Below are 15,629 nucleotides of genomic sequence, written 5' to 3'. Positions count from 1 at the left end.
GTTCATTAATTAACTGGGCCACAAGTTCAACAAAGAGCAGGAATTTATTGTAAATGTGAATGAGTAGAAAATACTTTTGAGGATATAACCTGATTCTGACACACAGTGAAAACTGTAAAATTGCTTGAGAATATTAAAGATACCAAACAAGACTGTTATATTGCACAATTGGTGGAAAAACGGAGAGAATTGAAGAATTAACTCGTGCTACAAGAAAAAAGCAACACTAATTGTTTAATAGAGTTCAGAAAGCCAAAACAAAACTATAAAAATATCATGCAGCTACTTACATTCTAAAATATGCCACAAATAAATCATAGGAGATTAAAATCAGTATCAACAAGAACGTGCGGTTTCTCCAAACCTTATTTTTCAACAAAATTGGAGAGTTTTTTCATCAGTAAAGTTGCATCACACTCTCATCTAGATACCATATACATCTCAACTAACAGAAAACTCTCCCAAATACTGATCATTTCATCAAAGGCAGCCTCATATACAAAATAATTGCCAAGTGCCCGCTGAACAACATTTACACAAAGAGAAGGGCAAAAAAGAGAGAAGGAAAAATATGAAATGAAACTGACCCATTAAGTTAACGTAAATATGTTGCATTACTCATCAGAAATATAAGAATATCTCCATCAAATGTCCAGAGTAGAATAAACCTGATGCGTAAAAATGGTCCGTTTTGCGTCCGTTACGCACGGCTCAGGATGTCTGAAAGCTTGTTGATGTATTCAATGGTGTATTTGAGGGTTTGTATCTTGGTCAGGGGTTGGCCTCTCTTGCTGTAGTCCGGCGGCAGGTAGTCACGGAGCTGGTGTAGAGCCTCTGCAAGACTCCTCATCCGCATCTTCTCCCTCTCGCTGGCCTTCATGCGTCTTTTGGTGGACATCTTGGGCTTATTGTGCCTTGGCGCTGATGGAGTCGCCCTGCGTCCCGTAAAGCCAAAAGAGAAGTCCTTGATCTCCCGGTGACCGCTGGAGTAGCACATCTCCGGCGAAGAGCACATGGAATCCATGGAAGGCTCCGGCGAGGAGGACTGGAGCGAGTCCTGGTCCTCTCCAAAAGCGCTTTCATGGCATTTCCACTCAGAGAGTATTTTAGCTGTAACAACCTCCAGGTTCATGTTAGAAATATCCCTAAACCTGCAGACGCTCATGCAGAGAGGATGACATTCAGGCTTGATGACAGGCAGATTGTGTGAAAGTGATTTTGCCAAAGCGTTTTTATATAGAAGCAGATCTCCGGAGGTTTATGGGTTCACAGCTCAGGCGAAAAAAAAAAAAAGTTCAAAGAAAACCCAAAGTGCCAAAATGCGACCTTCCCGAAGGACGTCGTTCGTTATCACTGGGGTGTGAATAAGGCTAAATAGACGGATAATGTGATAGAAAGAAAAATAATTAGATTCCTTTTGTGGGGAATTACTCTTTAAAGTCTGCACGACGACAATTATCAGTTTGATGCGATGTGTCTAATGAAGGAATGAGAGGATGCTGTTTCACCTGAGATCTTCACACGTCTCTGGCAAGTCAGGCCTGCGTGTGTCTTCAGTCTGGACGTGATATAGTAGAAAAACATTGGCCAAAACCCGTTTTAACTTATTAGAAGTATAACCTTACAGAGCCAAATTGTTAAAGATGAACAAATTGCAACTAAAAGGTTTGAAAACAGCTACAATCATTGTCCTGCCTGGAAAGGTTTGTAATTACAGGCAATGTTATTGTCCTTGTGCTAAATCTTAAAATCCTGTTTCCCTTTAAATTTTTACAACTTCCCACTTAGAATAATGCCACTTGTTTCCAATGCAGTTTCTCTTTTTGAGGAATTATTCTATTAAAGTAATAAAAAAAGCAAGATTACCACAGAAAACACACAAACTGCTTGAAAAACAAGCTGTATTATCCTGCAAAAACTGTTGATTTTTAGCTTTTAAAAAAAGGAAAATAAGATTTAAGAGCCAGTAATGGGAATGAGTTGTTATTTGGGCAGAGGATGCAGCTGTCACCAAGCTCCTGCCAGACCTTTCATGTCTGAAAAGGTGTGTAAGGCCTCACTCGTGATCAAGGGGACCAACACTGGCAGGTTGTAAAACCAATGGCTCAGCGTCCTCTCCGTGTGCCTTCTCCCTCTAACTCTAGTAAAGTGACATGTAGCTTGTCAAAGAACAGTGGGAGAAGAGTTGAGCACATGTTGGTGCAATTAACTGGCATTTAATACTTAAAACTGTGCTGTGCTGTGCAGGGCAAAGTGATCCATTCAGTATCATAGCAACAAGTTACAGAAAGGTTTAGTCTAACTTTAGTGCAACACAACATTCTCAAAGCACTTTTTTTATTTCAACAATTTCATGTTTTGGGCATTGACCACACAATTAGACAATTTCCTGACATACATCCAAACTAACATCTAATGACACACCTTTACCAAAAATCATGATGATGTTTTCTCAGTTGTGAGGGTTGTTTCTTCCAATTCAATTAAAAAAAAATAAAAAAATAAACCTATGTAAAGAAACAAAAGGGCAACAAACAAATGTTATCTAAAGGCCCACTAATTAACACTATAACACTATAAATTGGCATTTAAAACATGAAAATGTGTTTATGCACAACCTGATTTACTTTACAGAAACTATTTCATTCAGGCTCAGGATCACAGTAAGTTTGGTTTAGTTAATAGTTATGGTTTAGCATCACTTTGTTGCAACAAAACATTCACAAATAACATTTATTTGAACAATTATATCTGAGATGTAGTTCCAGAAAAAGCTTATTTAAATAAGACCTTGATGATTTTTTTTGTCAAATTACCATTTCATTACCATAACCTTCACACTCATTAAATATCTTACATGCTCTTGTCCATCCTGTAATCATGCAGCTCACTTCAGGAATTTCAGTCTCAGTCTCTCTGCTAACGGCAGCGGGCTCTCGCTACAAATCACTGAGTCATCACTATCTGACACAATGACAGGTGATGCTGGAGTCTGAAGGAACACATCACTGTGTACAATAGCCGGTGGGACATCCTGGCAGTTGCTTTTAGTCGATGCAGGAATGCTGTTTATCTTAACATCTACACTCTGCCTCTGAGGTTTTGGTCCTAATAACTTAATGCTATGAGCTGTTGCCGGTTTGCTTGTTTGAGAAACAGGTTTCAGGGGGAAATCTGAAAGGAAGCTGCCCTTGATCTTGTTTACGGGTTTAATCTTTGCCCTTCTTTGAGGTTCAGACTGCTGGTTCTCTGCATCGCTGTCCTCACTGGATGAACACACGCTCATACACACGCTCTTCTTGGTGGTCTGTGTGTGCATGTTTCTGTCTTTGTTGCTATGACCTGGGTCAGAGTGACACCTCTGTGGTGGGCCAGCAGATGATAAAACGGCGTTCCTGACAAATTTATATTTCTGAGGAGGCTTTTTGGAGTCCTTTGTCTTACTCTGAGCTTGTACCGCAAGTATTAACTGCTGTGTTGAAGTGTGAGTTTCTGTTACACACTGGCCTTTGTCAGTGAGCGGTTCTTTTTTGTTAACAGCTGATTCCTTTTCTGACGACTTACTGTCATCGCTGTCTTTGATGGAGATCTGTGCATTTGGTTTTAAGTTTGAGGAATGAGATGAAACACATTCCTGAGAGGCGACTTCATAGTGTAGTTGTTTTGAGACCACATCATTATTTACATCCATCTGGTTCATAGCTTTGGCTGTATTTCTCATGAGCACCCTGTCCCTTAGAGAACACTCTGTGTAACACAGCTCTGGAGCAGCTTTGGACTCGGCTCGTTTGATGTCACTTGAGGTTTTCAGCTTGGTGTTTCCTGTTTCGTTCACATCATCGTCTGCTGTTTCACGCGGTTTAGTCTCTGCGGTGTTGTTAGGTGCTGTTTGCGGAGGAGGTGGGGAGGATGTGAAGGACAAAGCATCCCAGTCGATATCACTCAGGTGTAGCGCGTCGATAACAGCGGAGACAGAAGGTGACGCATCAGCCTCTGAGTTGGCACGAGACACAGGAGTGTTGGGACAATCACTCAGGGAACTGCAGTCTTCTTTGTGTTTTCGGTGCTGTTTATGGTTCACCGGAGTGTCCAAAACCACCACTTCCTCTTCTGTAATTGAAATACTATGGAGCAGCGTTTGTGGTTGAGTAGTAGCAGTTGCTGAAGAGGAACTCTGAAGGGTCATCTGAGCCAAGAGGTCAGAAATATTATCACATCCCTCAGACGGCTTCTCCTTCTTACTCTTTGGTTTCCTCTCTGAAAAAGAAATTAAGACTGAGGGTCAGCATTTATTCACTCAGGTATTTCCTGACTGTAAAGCCTTGTCTATCTCAGTAATTAGCTTTCCTACATATTAGGGAGTGAAGCTCTACAGCATTGATAACCAGGGGGGAGCAAAGCACAACCTGCATAAAGTGACAGCGAAGCCTGTGAGACAGACACCTCTCGGCTGCATCAAAGCCTTTGGTGTGAACTAGTTGAGCTGCCAAACTCTACATTTTCAGGTGTCAGAGCTGCTGTAATAGACAGTCTTGAAAAACAAGTCAAAGCTCCAGGTGCCTTTGATCACGACACCTGCGTCAGCACAGTGTGGGAAGTCTTCCAGCTTGTCAAGTCTGTGGGGGGGCTGCCATTTTTGTTGTGAAAAAGTATTTAACATTTACTGTCAGACATGGTTAATTTTCCAAAACCACAACATATATACCAATATTTTCATAGGAAAAAAGGAAATATTGTACTTTTTTTTTTCTTTTTAAACTGACATTAATTTATTTAATGTTAGTAGTTTATAAAGTATTGTCTTACTCTTTGTCTTGTTCTCTTCAGCCAGAGCTTTGTCCCTCAGGTAGCTCTCTACCAGCTCAGGGAAGGCCACACGAAAGAGAGACTCTTCCTCCACCGTCCTCACCTCATGCTGATCCTCCGCAGGCCGATCCTCAGGAAAGACGTAATGAGCTGCAGAATACACATCAAGGTCAGAGACAATTTGAGCCAATTTTAAAATAAAACATTTTTATTAAGGTAATATGGAAAAAAAATGTGCTTCACTCCTCCTTTTATTGATACAGTAGGAAAGTCAAGAACACTGTCAAGTATGAGCTGAAGTGTTAAATAATGAGAGGAAAGTTTAATCATGACTCCACCAAAAGACAGAATTTCTACGTCCTATATGATCCTAAATTCCAACATGTAACATGTATGATTAAATGCAATCAAAATCATTGCATCAATTTAGTTGATACAGGGATTTTGAGATACATATGTTACATCATATAATCATAAAGTACTGTTGAATATCTACATTTATCACAATTAAGTCTGTACATTAGGACATGTGAATGGATAGCAGGACTACATTATACAGTAGAGGCACCTGTTAAAATGTTAGTGATGTATGTTTACATTATAAAACCAGATATTTTTAACTAGTGACTTCAGGTTTTGTTACTTTAATTAATGGAAGTAATAAGATGTTTTATATCCATGATCTTACCATTTAGTTGTATTAAACATATTTATTTTGCATTATGTGATACAAGTATTCTGTATTAGTTAATTAAGATTTTCTCAGGCCAGCTGAATCAGGCAGGCTTGTTAGTGAGGTGGACTTGAATATGACAGATTTCCCAGCAAGGGGAGGAAGCCAGTTTAGCACCTAGCGGCCGATGTGACTGATCTGTCACCTCTGAACCCCACCTCACAGCCAGTCACTAACAGACAACCCGGTGACGAGCGCCCCGCACCCCAACCTCCTCTTAATGCAGCAGTCCTGTCACTCAACTCAGAGGATGTTTTCTTAGATATCGTTCACTCTCTGATCTTCTAATCTGAGGCTAAGAAAACATGCGTGTGATAGTTTAAAATACATCAAAGTTAGACAAAAAAAGGTAAAAAACTGACCTGGTGTGTTCCAGATGACTTCGAAGCAAGCAACCGCGTTCCTCACTCTCGGTTTCAATATCCTTTTGTAGAAAAAAGGTGTTGATTATTATGTATGTGCTGATATACCTATTTAATTACAATAACATCACTTAATTTCTTAATGCTTGAAATTAAAAATGTGGGACTACCGTAGGGGCTTGATTTGTGAAGACATCTCTCTTCCATATTTTCTGTTCATCAACTCTGCATACGTCATCAAGACTAGAACCTTTTCACTGGTGTAGTGCTTTGGCCACTCCATCTTGTCAAAGGCAAATTTCTAGAAAACATATATTTTCACTTGCAACTCACTGGACAGATAACTGAACACATAACTGAAAAAACCTACTTAAATAAACACATTACCTGTATTAACAGCATATTTGGCTGTCTCCTCTTGAAATGTGACACAGGCTTATCCTTGGAAACCAGAAACTCACTAATAATCTGTGAAGTGCAATTTCAGCATTATAAACATATTCTATTGTTATTATTATACCAGTTATGAAACAATAAAATATAAAGCATAACAGATGAAAACAGCTGTACCTCTGTAAAAGGGAACTGTTGATTTGCTAGTGTTTTCCTAAAAAAAACAGAAATGAAACAGAAATGAAAGGACACCATCTTTTGAAATCATCTGTTAAAACCTATTTAAATTTTCTTTTATAACTGTATATTATCATCAATCATTTGGTCTATAAAATGTCAACTAATGGTGAAAAATGCCCGTGATGAGTTCCCAGAGTGCATGTTGATGTCTTCAAGTGTCTTGTTGTGCATCGACTAGCTTAAATCCCAAATATATCATATTTACTAACATAAAAGACTAAGAAAAACTGAAAATATTTATATTTGAGGAGCCTGAACCAGTGATTTGTTTGCCATTTTTGCTTAATAAATGCTTTCATTTTCTGACAATCAACTATTTGTTCCAGTACTAATGAAGCATCAATGACATCACTTTCTCAAACTGACTGAGGCTGACTATATTTATGATGTACATTTTTTTATTTGCTTTTTCTGCGTTCACAGTTACTATTTTTGTTATAGAAATTAAACCCTTGTTTATTTACAAAGAGTCACGTACTTCCTGATGTTTGCCTCAACAGACAAGGCCTGGCGGGTCTGTTCATGGCGGTGCCAGTCACAAGGACACTGGTAATCAAAATCCTGAGGTTGACAGAAGCGTTTACTGTCGCAGAGCACACAGCCACCACGTTCATGTGCCTTCGCTGAGCCTGAAAAAGAAGATCAGATTCAGAATAAATATATGATAGTGAGGAGAAAAGATAAATAAAAGAAAAACTCTTTAAAGTCTAACACACTGCTACAACTTGGGTGTAAAGTCAGATGCATATTCAGACGAACTATCTCTCACATATGTGTATGTTTTAACATGACAGGTTAAATGGCTTTAAATCAGCCATTTGTGACACGTAGGACACCCCCCCTTTTGCTCTCTACCTCTTATCAGGACTACAAACAGGGGTCAGAGTTCAAAGCAGGGCACCACTCACCAGGATGTCGACATACGTGGCAGTGAGGAACCTTCTTTACGACTCCCTCAGACACACCTGCATTCTCCTCCTTCCACTGGATGAATCTGAAGTGATCACGGAGAGGTTACAAGTGCACCAACACAACATAATTTGTGCTCTTTTTCTAGAAAAAGCATATATGAAAGTCAAGATCTTAAAGTGATCATCACATGTTGTGTTTCCTACCTCTGCAGAAGTGTTTGTCCTTTCAGTGTCTGGATGAGCTTCAGAGCTTGTTCTTTACCAACACCTGGTATCCCCTTATGGAAGCATCAAAATGTGCATTAAAACAAGTCATTCATATTGGGGATTTTGATGTGTCAAATATCAGGTTTCAGGATCCTGCCTACCTTAGGAATATAATCACAACCAAGGAGGACGGCCAGACCGACAAGATTCTCTCTGGAGAGATGTAACTCTGTTTGAACGCGGGAAGTCCTGTAACAGTCCACCTGAGGGTCCTGGAGGGAAAAGAGAGAAACAACATGATGCAGGTAACATAATAAACCAAATGGCACATATAAGATTAGACTATAAATGCTCCTTCCTCATTCCTTCCAGATGTGCATCTGACAGTTATTCCCATTGATTCACAAGTTTTGTAATAATTCTGTAGTCTATAAAATGACATAATAAATGAAAAATGCCAATCACAGCTTGACCAACAGCCAAAGCCCCTTATGTTTAAGCTTATAATAACATGAAAGAGAGAAAACCAACCTTCTAGGGCTAGAACTAACTATTATTTTCATTATTGATCAATCTGTCCATTATTTATTTTCTTGATTAATAGATTACTTTTTTAGTCTATAAAACATTAGAAAATGGTGAAAAATGTCCATCACTGTTTGACAAAGTCCACGATGCAGCCTCAAATGTCTTGTTTTGTCCCAACCAACAGTCCACAACCCAAAGATATTCCGTTTACTATCATAGAGGACTAAAGAAACCAGAAAATATTCACATTTAAGAAGCTGGAATCAGAGAATTTTTTGCATTTTTTCTTTTAAAATGATTTAAAACAATGAATCGATTATCAAAATAGGTGGTGATTAATTTTCTGTCAATCAATTAAACAACTAATCATTACAGCTCTACAACCACCTGTTTTACTTGATAAATACTATGACAAAATATCGGACATCAAAGATGAAACGCATTAATTTTCTGTCAGTCTGCTAGTTGATTACTTTACTAATCATTTCGATACCAATTAAAAAATTGGAGAATTCAGTGCTTAAATAGAACCAGATGAAACACTACTCTTCATCTCCTAAATTTAAATAAATTAGATACATTTACATTATTGATTAGTCTGCAGATTATTTTCTCGATTAATCGGTTTGGTCTATAAAATGTCAGAAAATAGTGAAAAATGTTGATTACAGTTTCCCAAAGCCCAAGACACTACCTAAAATGTCTCCCTTTGTCTCCATCAACAGTCCACAACTCAGTTTACTATCATAGAGGACTAAAGAAACCAGAAAATATTCAAATTTAAGAAGCTGCGAGAATTTGAGAAGAACTTGAGAATTTTAGTCTGGTTTTTTTTTCTTTTTTTTTTTAAAAGGACTCAAAATGATTATTTGACTATCAAAAGAATTCTTTTTCTCAACTGACTTATCAACTAATCATCACAGCTCTACCTAATTTAAGTACTTTACAGTGAGTATATTTACGTCATCCATATTGTACATCCCTATAATAGTTCATTGGATGCAATTAGGACCAAAAAAGCGGGAATACAATATTTCCTTATGGAAATCAACGGGGAAATTGTGTTCAACAAAACTCTAGAAGAATAAATCACTTGCTCTAGAAAGTCCAACCCAAATCACTGGACTACAGTTTGCTTCTTCACATCTGACTGTTGTGCCCCAACAACAGTCAGATGTGAAGAAGCCTTTTCTATTAAATGACAAAACAAATTAATCAAAACTCATTTGGACACATCATTCTGCAAATTTCCCACGCCCTTCACACACATACTTTAGTGTTCATATTGAAGTTCCTGTAGACAGTCCGGGCTCCATACAAGAAGGCGTCTCCATCATTGGTGATGCAGCCGTCCACCAGGCCTTGTGAATCCAGGTAAGCACACATGGCCTCAGCCTCCCCTGCAGCTGTCACCCATGGCACACCCAGGTAATCCAACATCTCTGCACACTACAGAGGCATGAGAAGGACTGAAGTGCAGATAATAAACATACCTTTTATTATGACTGGCTATGATGAGAGATGAGGACCAACCAACCTCTCTGAGTACAGCTTTAAAGCGCCCTCTGCCGGTGCTTGTTGTGCATTTAGGGGCAGCAGCCTTTTTAAATCCTCCATATCTTTTTTCTGTCCTCTTGCTCATAGTTTCTGCTTTGAGTTTAGGGGCATCTCCTTCCATGACAAAGACGAGCTTTACCCCCATAAGAGTGAGGGACGACACCCTGAAAAACAAATTCCTGCACACACAAAAAGAGAGCATTGATAACCACAGTTAGGACAGTGGCATTGGACACCGTGAGGAATTAATTAATGAACAAATATGTGACTGTTACCTGAGGTGGGGTCTGGTGACTCTCCCCATCATTGCTTGGACATGCTGGGCCTCGCACACCCACAAACTCAGGTCAACTGCCAGCGTCTTTCCGCTTAGACTGTACAGCGGCACCGACTCACGAACCGGCTCCACGATAGACCACAAGTCGTGCACACCCATAACTACACACACATTTGGTCTACGTGGATAGAAATGTGTAGAAAATGTGTTTAAAAAAAGGGAGAGGGCGGACTGCGAAGCAACACAAAACAGGACAACGAGCCTGAGTTTTCAAACGGTCGCGCCGTTGGGCTTCGTTCCAATTCGTTAAGTGCCTCGGTGCTACTCTGTCCTTCCTGCTGTGTAAATCGTCACCACGTGGAAAAGAAAGTGAGTCGTGGGTATAATTTGATTACATAGTGTCACTAGAACCTAAATGAAACAAATATGGAACCTACTTTTCGACTAACATGATTATTAGAAAGAAAAGTGGAAAGAAAGGGAACACTTTAACGAAGTAGAACGAGGCCGTATTGCGTCACATTAAAGCGCCTGCAAATGCTTGTTGCTATGGATACGAGGCTCTTGTTTACAGACTGAAAGAGACCTTTTTCCCCGCAACTATGGACTCAAATGTGCACATAGAAATAATTGGCTTGATTAAAGACAGTAATTTTCATGTTGCCAAGAGCATCGCCGAGGTAAACTATTACTGTTTTTCAAATCTATAGTGTTACACTGTGATGTGTTTTCACCTGAACGTTCATATCCCTTGTATCTTTTGACAAATGTAGGGACTAAAACAGACGTTTCCTGAGGCATTTATGACTCCAACAATTCAACCATTACTGGAATTTGACTGGTACACATTTCTGTGCAACAAGAAAAGGGTGAGTCATCTTGACTACATTTGTCAGAAATGTTCAGCAAAGATATTCATTAAGAGAAAAGCTGAGATAAGATAAGACTTTATTGATCCCCAGAGGGGAAATGTTACAGCAATGCGGGAAACAAGGAAACAAAGTATATGCAGAAGTAATTATCTTATCTATCTTAAGATAAAAACCAGTTATTATACAGTAGGCTTGGGACTGTGGAGATGTGGTGAGGACTGAGGCTCTCCACGGTTTTTTATACTGCACACTAGTGGAGGAAGAATTATAAAAATATTTTAACTGTTTCATACAAGTAAAAAGCAATGCTTTCAAAAAAATACTTAAAAAGGTCTTGCAGGTGTTTTCTGTCCTCGTGATTAGACCTCTGCTCAGGTTGAAGTATGCAGGAGCTGTGCAGGGAAATACACGTGTACAACCATACATGTCACCAATCTCAATATTCTAATAATAATGATAAAAGTTTATGTTTTCCCACCCTAATGCATTCACCAAAACTGAATTCAACAACTAACAAAATAAGTGAAAGCACCTGTGTGGGTGTAAGGGCTTTTAAGATAAGAAAAATACAGAAGAATTAGCAAGAAAATGTACTTTAAATATAATGTGAAAGTACTCATATGAACCATATCAGTGTTACATCATCATTAATGATGCATTACTGTGTAAACACCATTTAAAAGTTGTAATTGGTTAAAGTTGATCTCATTTTAATTAGCTTGTACACTACTGGGCATTGTATTATATAAACAATCATAGCTTTTGTGTGTATATAATCTTAATCTGCAAAGTAACTTTTAATTAAGGCTCTTCAATGAACACAGTGGAGTAAATAGTGCAGTTTTTTTCTAGGAAATGCAGTACAGTAGAGGTGTAAAGTACCATACAATTAAAATGGTTAAGCAATGTACATCACAATTGTACAGTATTTGAGTAAATATACTTGTTCCTCTCTGCCACTGCTTTACATCAGTGACCTCATCTGAAATGAGTGATGATGTAATAAATAATGGAGGCAACTGTATAAACTGCAGCAGCTTGCGGAGAGGTGTTTTAGTCCATGTCAGATAAACACACCTACCCATCGACATACTGCTGTAGTTTGACGTTATTCTGAGATGCTGAATCACACTGCGTGCGTTGTTCAACACTTGTGATTCAAGGAGCTGCGTGGTGAAGTGTGGCAGTACGCCAGCAGACTGATGTGCTTTCTGAACAGCCATCTCCTCGGGAATGAGAAAGATCTTGCCAGCTGGGCCAAGAAGCAGTGGGGTTACACTTTCGTCCGGCCACAGGCTTTCTATAAGGCTCTCACTGTGGACTACTACTCCAGACACCTCCAGAAAACTGGGGCAAGTCAACAACACTGTCACACAAATAACACACATGTAAAAAAAAAAAGAAAAAGTGGTGGGTATCAGGAAGAATGTCTCTGATTTCTGTACAATTTTAGTTTTAATCAATTTAGGACTTTTGACTGTTTTAGGTTAATTTATTTGCAAATTCATGTAATATCTTGAGACATGAAAATGAAAAAGAATTCATATCTCTCTCCTTTCATTTTAGCATCAATTTGTCTTCATGGACATTGAGATAGCAGGAGAAGCAGTGGGGAGGTTGTTGTTTGAGGTGAGGCCACTAAAGCACGGGATCCACATTTATGTATTTTAACATCGCATATACAGTATTTATCACATGTGCTTTGTCACCCCATCCTTCATAATCACTGATGAGCGATGTTTTCATGGCACATTGTCTTCCCTCTCCTTAGCTGTTCTCAGACGTGTGTCCAAAAACATCAAAGAACTTCGAGGCTCTGTGCACAGGAGAGCGAGGTCTGTCACAGAGCGGCCTCCAGCTCCGCTACAAGGGCACCGTCTTTCACCGGGTGGTGCCCAACGGCTGGGTACAAGGTGGAGGTACTGCATGATCCACACCAGCTCTGTAACAATGTTAATCACATGTAGTTAATTTTTTAAATGCCACACACCAAATCAATGCCAGTACAACAGAAATACATAATCAGTCATCCAACTTTAGTATCAGTGCAGTTAAGTAGATCATATATACCTCTACATGGAATACATACATGTCACTTATAGTCCTGATGTGAGATATATCAATATATTATCAATTATGAGATTTGGAAATAGATCAGACTTGCATTTGTGGTCATGGCTTTAATGGATTTAAATCATTTCCTCTTATAAAGCCTGTATTACAGTTGAATGACATAATCTTTATACTTTATATGACTGTTCTTTGAAATGTTCTAAATGTGTTCTGGGAAGCAATTAATGCCTCTAATATGTGGCCATTATATACACATTACTCATTGTTTTTTCTCAGAAATGATATATTGCCCAACCCTTGTTTGGAGTATGAAAGGTCCTGAAGGGCATCAACAAAATATCGCAGGATTAAAGAAGTGAATCAAAATATCTTATAATGATTCTTTGCAGTATCACCCTGGAATTTATCTTTCAATTTTGCAGATATTTCTCCAGAAAGTAAAGGTGATGGAGGAGAGTCAATATATGGATCAACGTTTGAGGGTACAGACATCAACAGTCCTACAGTATTACCATGTGAACACACTGTGCGTATGTGTGGATTTACTACATCTGAACATGTGTCTTTTCTCCTTTTAGATGAGAGCTTTGCTATTTCTCACAATAAGCGGGGCACTCTGGGAATGGCCAATAAGGGCCCCCATAGCAACGGATCCCAGTTCTACATCACGCTGCAGCCAACACTCTGGATGGACAGGAGCTATGTTGCCTTCGGGTTTGTATCACTAATTTGACTTGAGAGACATCTATTCAATTTCCCAATTCTGTTTAGTCTCAGATCTATCAGACATATTTGCTCAAACTTAATGTCTTTTTTTCCCGTCATTGCAGTCAAGTGGTTGAAGGTGTCGATGTCCTCAGGAGATTAGAAGAAGCCCCGACTTGCAATGAAAGACCAAAGTATGATTGCAAAATTGTAGATTGTGGAGTATTTAAGTTATAGGTCCTAAACATTACTCACTATTGTTGCCTTTTCAAATAAAGTTTTTAAAAATATATTTTATGCAGTCAGTTAACATACTTCTAACATACATATATATTTGCAGGAAAAAGTTCTGTTGTTTAGAAAACCTTGGTATTGGTAAATTGATCTATCTATCTATCTATCTATCTATCTATCTATCTATCTATCTATCTATCTATATATATATATATTCATTGCTGGGCAACTCTGGCTTCTTCTCTATCATGCCAATAAAGCAAATTTTAATATGAATTTAGGAGGAACAAGTTGAAAGTTCATGGCTAAATAAGATTTTATCAGTCCAAAATGTAATTATGACCTATGACTACTCATGATATAAATTAATGGTAAATGAGATTGGGGTCTTAAGATTGGCCCGGCCATATTGAAGAGTAGAGACAGGCAAATGGCTGCCCATGGGCCACATCTGGCCCTCCAACGCAAATATTTGGCCCCCTAACAAAAGCCTTTTTCCCTTTTACAGATTGCATCCAATTGTTTACATGACTCCTTATATGTCTACAGTAGATAATAATGTAAACACAAGGCTCATGTAAATTCAAATATATATGACCCAGTAACATCTTAAACTTAGGCTTTGGCTTATCAGACCAGAGCAGATTTATGTCAATAACAGTACATTGATTTAATCATAAATGAAGCAGGCTGCTGTTTATTGTGTGTGGACAAGATATCATAGATTTATCCTTTTGTAGTGTAATACAGTAGATATGTTGATGGAGCTTTTTTTTTTTTTTTTTTGCAAAATAGGTATTAACATAAGCTGCTTTAACTTTGTTTGCCCTCACTTACTAATGGGAATTATGACATCTGCCCTCAGATACAACCCTCAAACAGTTTTATAAATGTTATTCTTGAATGGAACAAAAATAAATAAACAAACAAAACATATTATAAACATATTTGGTGGTTTTCATGCGCCTCCCATATGGGCAGTGCTGAGAAAAACTGGCCCATGGTTGAACCTAATTGCTGTCCTCCTGTTGAAAAGCCTTGTAGTTTTAGCTTTAGTTTTAGTTTTTTTTATTTTATTTCTGTGTCATGCCAAATTTGGCCCATCCCACACGTCCCACTTACAAGACACCACTACTTAACAAAACATGCATCTTACAGTATTACATATACAAAGCATGTATATAGAAGCATGTAGGAAAAAAATCCCAAATGAACTGTTTACATAAAAGATTATGTCAATAAAGGGCTTTTTTCCGTTCTCTCAGGCTTTCTCCAAGTAACTGGTTAATTTATATGTTTCATATGTGAACAACCACTTCAGGCTTCATGCATCATCCAGCCTTTTACCTGTATCTATTTTAAAGATACTGAATTGCCATTTTATTTCATTTCATTTATTCAATATAAATCATGGTAATCGTATATGTGGGCAGAGGTCTGGAGCAAGGTGAACATGGAAGTTTTCATTTTATACTGTGCAAAGTGTGCAGATGGGTGACAAATTACAGGAAAAACCTGCACAGGCCTGAATACTTGACCCCTACAGTGAGGGGATCTGGTGGCTCTGTTATGCTGTGGGGGGCATTTTTCTGGCATGGTTTGGGTCCATTTGTCCCCTAAGAATGAAGGGTCACTGCAAATCAATACAAAGTTGTTTTGAGTGATCACCTTTATCCTATGATGAAACGTTTCTATTCTGATAGGAGCGTCTCTTCCAGGATGACAATGCCC

At 38.5% G+C, this 15,629-nt stretch overlaps 3 protein-coding genes across 6 annotated transcripts; 1 reads left to right on the top strand and 2 right to left on the bottom strand.

The window, feature by feature from the left end:
- Positions 1-120: 120 nt before the first annotated feature.
- msgn1 (mesogenin 1) lies at positions 121-2,236 on the bottom strand. Its single transcript, XM_044376166.1, has one exon. It carries the CDS (start codon positions 1,163-1,165, stop codon positions 701-703), a length of 465 nt encoding a protein of 154 aa, XP_044232101.1. The 5' UTR covers positions 1,166-2,236; the 3' UTR covers positions 121-700.
- An 84-nt stretch (positions 2,237-2,320) lies between these two features.
- LOC122999324 (flap endonuclease GEN homolog 1) lies at positions 2,321-10,287 on the bottom strand. Of its 2 annotated transcripts, XM_044376159.1 has the most exons (13): positions 10,013-10,287; positions 9,718-9,916; positions 9,453-9,629; positions 7,814-7,924; positions 7,650-7,723; positions 7,443-7,528; positions 7,013-7,163; positions 6,472-6,508; positions 6,289-6,369; positions 6,072-6,202; positions 5,902-5,963; positions 4,807-4,956; positions 2,321-4,257 (listed from the first exon to the last, which is right to left on the bottom strand). In XM_044376159.1, the coding sequence occupies exons 1-13, from the start codon at positions 10,171-10,173 to the stop codon at positions 2,888-2,890; spliced, it is 2,790 nt and encodes a 929-aa protein (XP_044232094.1). In that variant the 5' UTR covers positions 10,174-10,287; the 3' UTR covers positions 2,321-2,887. The 2 variants fall into 2 exon arrangements, with proteins under 2 accessions (XP_044232094.1, XP_044232095.1); XM_044376160.1 differs by lacking the exon at positions 10,013-10,287 and having other exon boundaries at positions 9,453-9,649; positions 9,718-9,807.
- Positions 10,288-10,526: 239 nt separating this feature from the next.
- On the top strand, positions 10,527-13,956 carry ppil6 (peptidylprolyl isomerase (cyclophilin)-like 6). 3 transcript variants are annotated; one of them, XM_044376164.1, is made up of 8 exons: positions 10,527-10,694; positions 10,788-10,883; positions 12,050-12,238; positions 12,453-12,515; positions 12,658-12,799; positions 13,382-13,441; positions 13,538-13,673; positions 13,790-13,956. In XM_044376164.1, exons 1-8 carry the CDS (start codon positions 10,617-10,619, stop codon positions 13,899-13,901), a joined length of 876 nt encoding a protein of 291 aa, XP_044232099.1. In that variant the 5' UTR covers positions 10,527-10,616; the 3' UTR covers positions 13,902-13,956. The 3 variants fall into 3 exon arrangements, with proteins under 3 accessions (XP_044232099.1, XP_044232098.1, XP_044232097.1); XM_044376163.1 differs by having other exon boundaries at positions 12,658-12,805; XM_044376162.1 differs by having other exon boundaries at positions 12,658-12,805; positions 13,382-13,673.
- Positions 13,957-15,629: the final 1,673 nt, after the last annotated feature.

Source organism: Thunnus albacares, chromosome 16 (genome assembly GCF_914725855.1).
Source record: "Thunnus albacares chromosome 16, fThuAlb1.1, whole genome shotgun sequence".
NCBI classification, from domain to species: domain Eukaryota; kingdom Metazoa; phylum Chordata; class Actinopteri; order Scombriformes; family Scombridae; genus Thunnus; species Thunnus albacares.
Note: the sequence above shows the minus strand (reverse complement) of the source record. Positions and strands in the feature narration are given on the sequence as shown.

Coding starts and splice junctions, on each gene's coding strand:
- msgn1 (XM_044376166.1), bottom strand. CDS start 1,165: ATGAGCGTCTGCAGGTTTAGGGATATTTCTAACATGAACCTGGAGGTT.
- ppil6 (XM_044376162.1), top strand. CDS start 10,617: ATGGACTCAAATGTGCACATAGAAATAATTGGCTTGATTAAAGACAGT. Junction 10,695..10,787: donor TTGCCAAGAGCATCGCCGAG/GTAAACTATTAC, acceptor TGACAAATGTAG/GGACTAAAACAGACGTTTCC. Junction 12,806..13,381: donor CGGCTGGGTACAAGGTGGAG/GTACTGCATGAT, acceptor TCAATTTTGCAG/ATATTTCTCCAGAAAGTAAA.
- LOC122999324 (XM_044376159.1), bottom strand. CDS start 10,173: ATGGGTGTGCACGACTTGTGGTCTATCGTGGAGCCGGTTCGTGAGTCG. Junction 7,164..7,442: donor CCACGTATGTCGACATCCTG/GTGAGTGGTGCC, acceptor CTTCTTTTTCAG/GCTCAGCGAAGGCACATGAA. Junction 4,957..5,901: donor AGTCATCTGGAACACACCAG/GTCAGTTTTTTA, acceptor TGTATTCTGCAG/CTCATTACGTCTTTCCTGAG.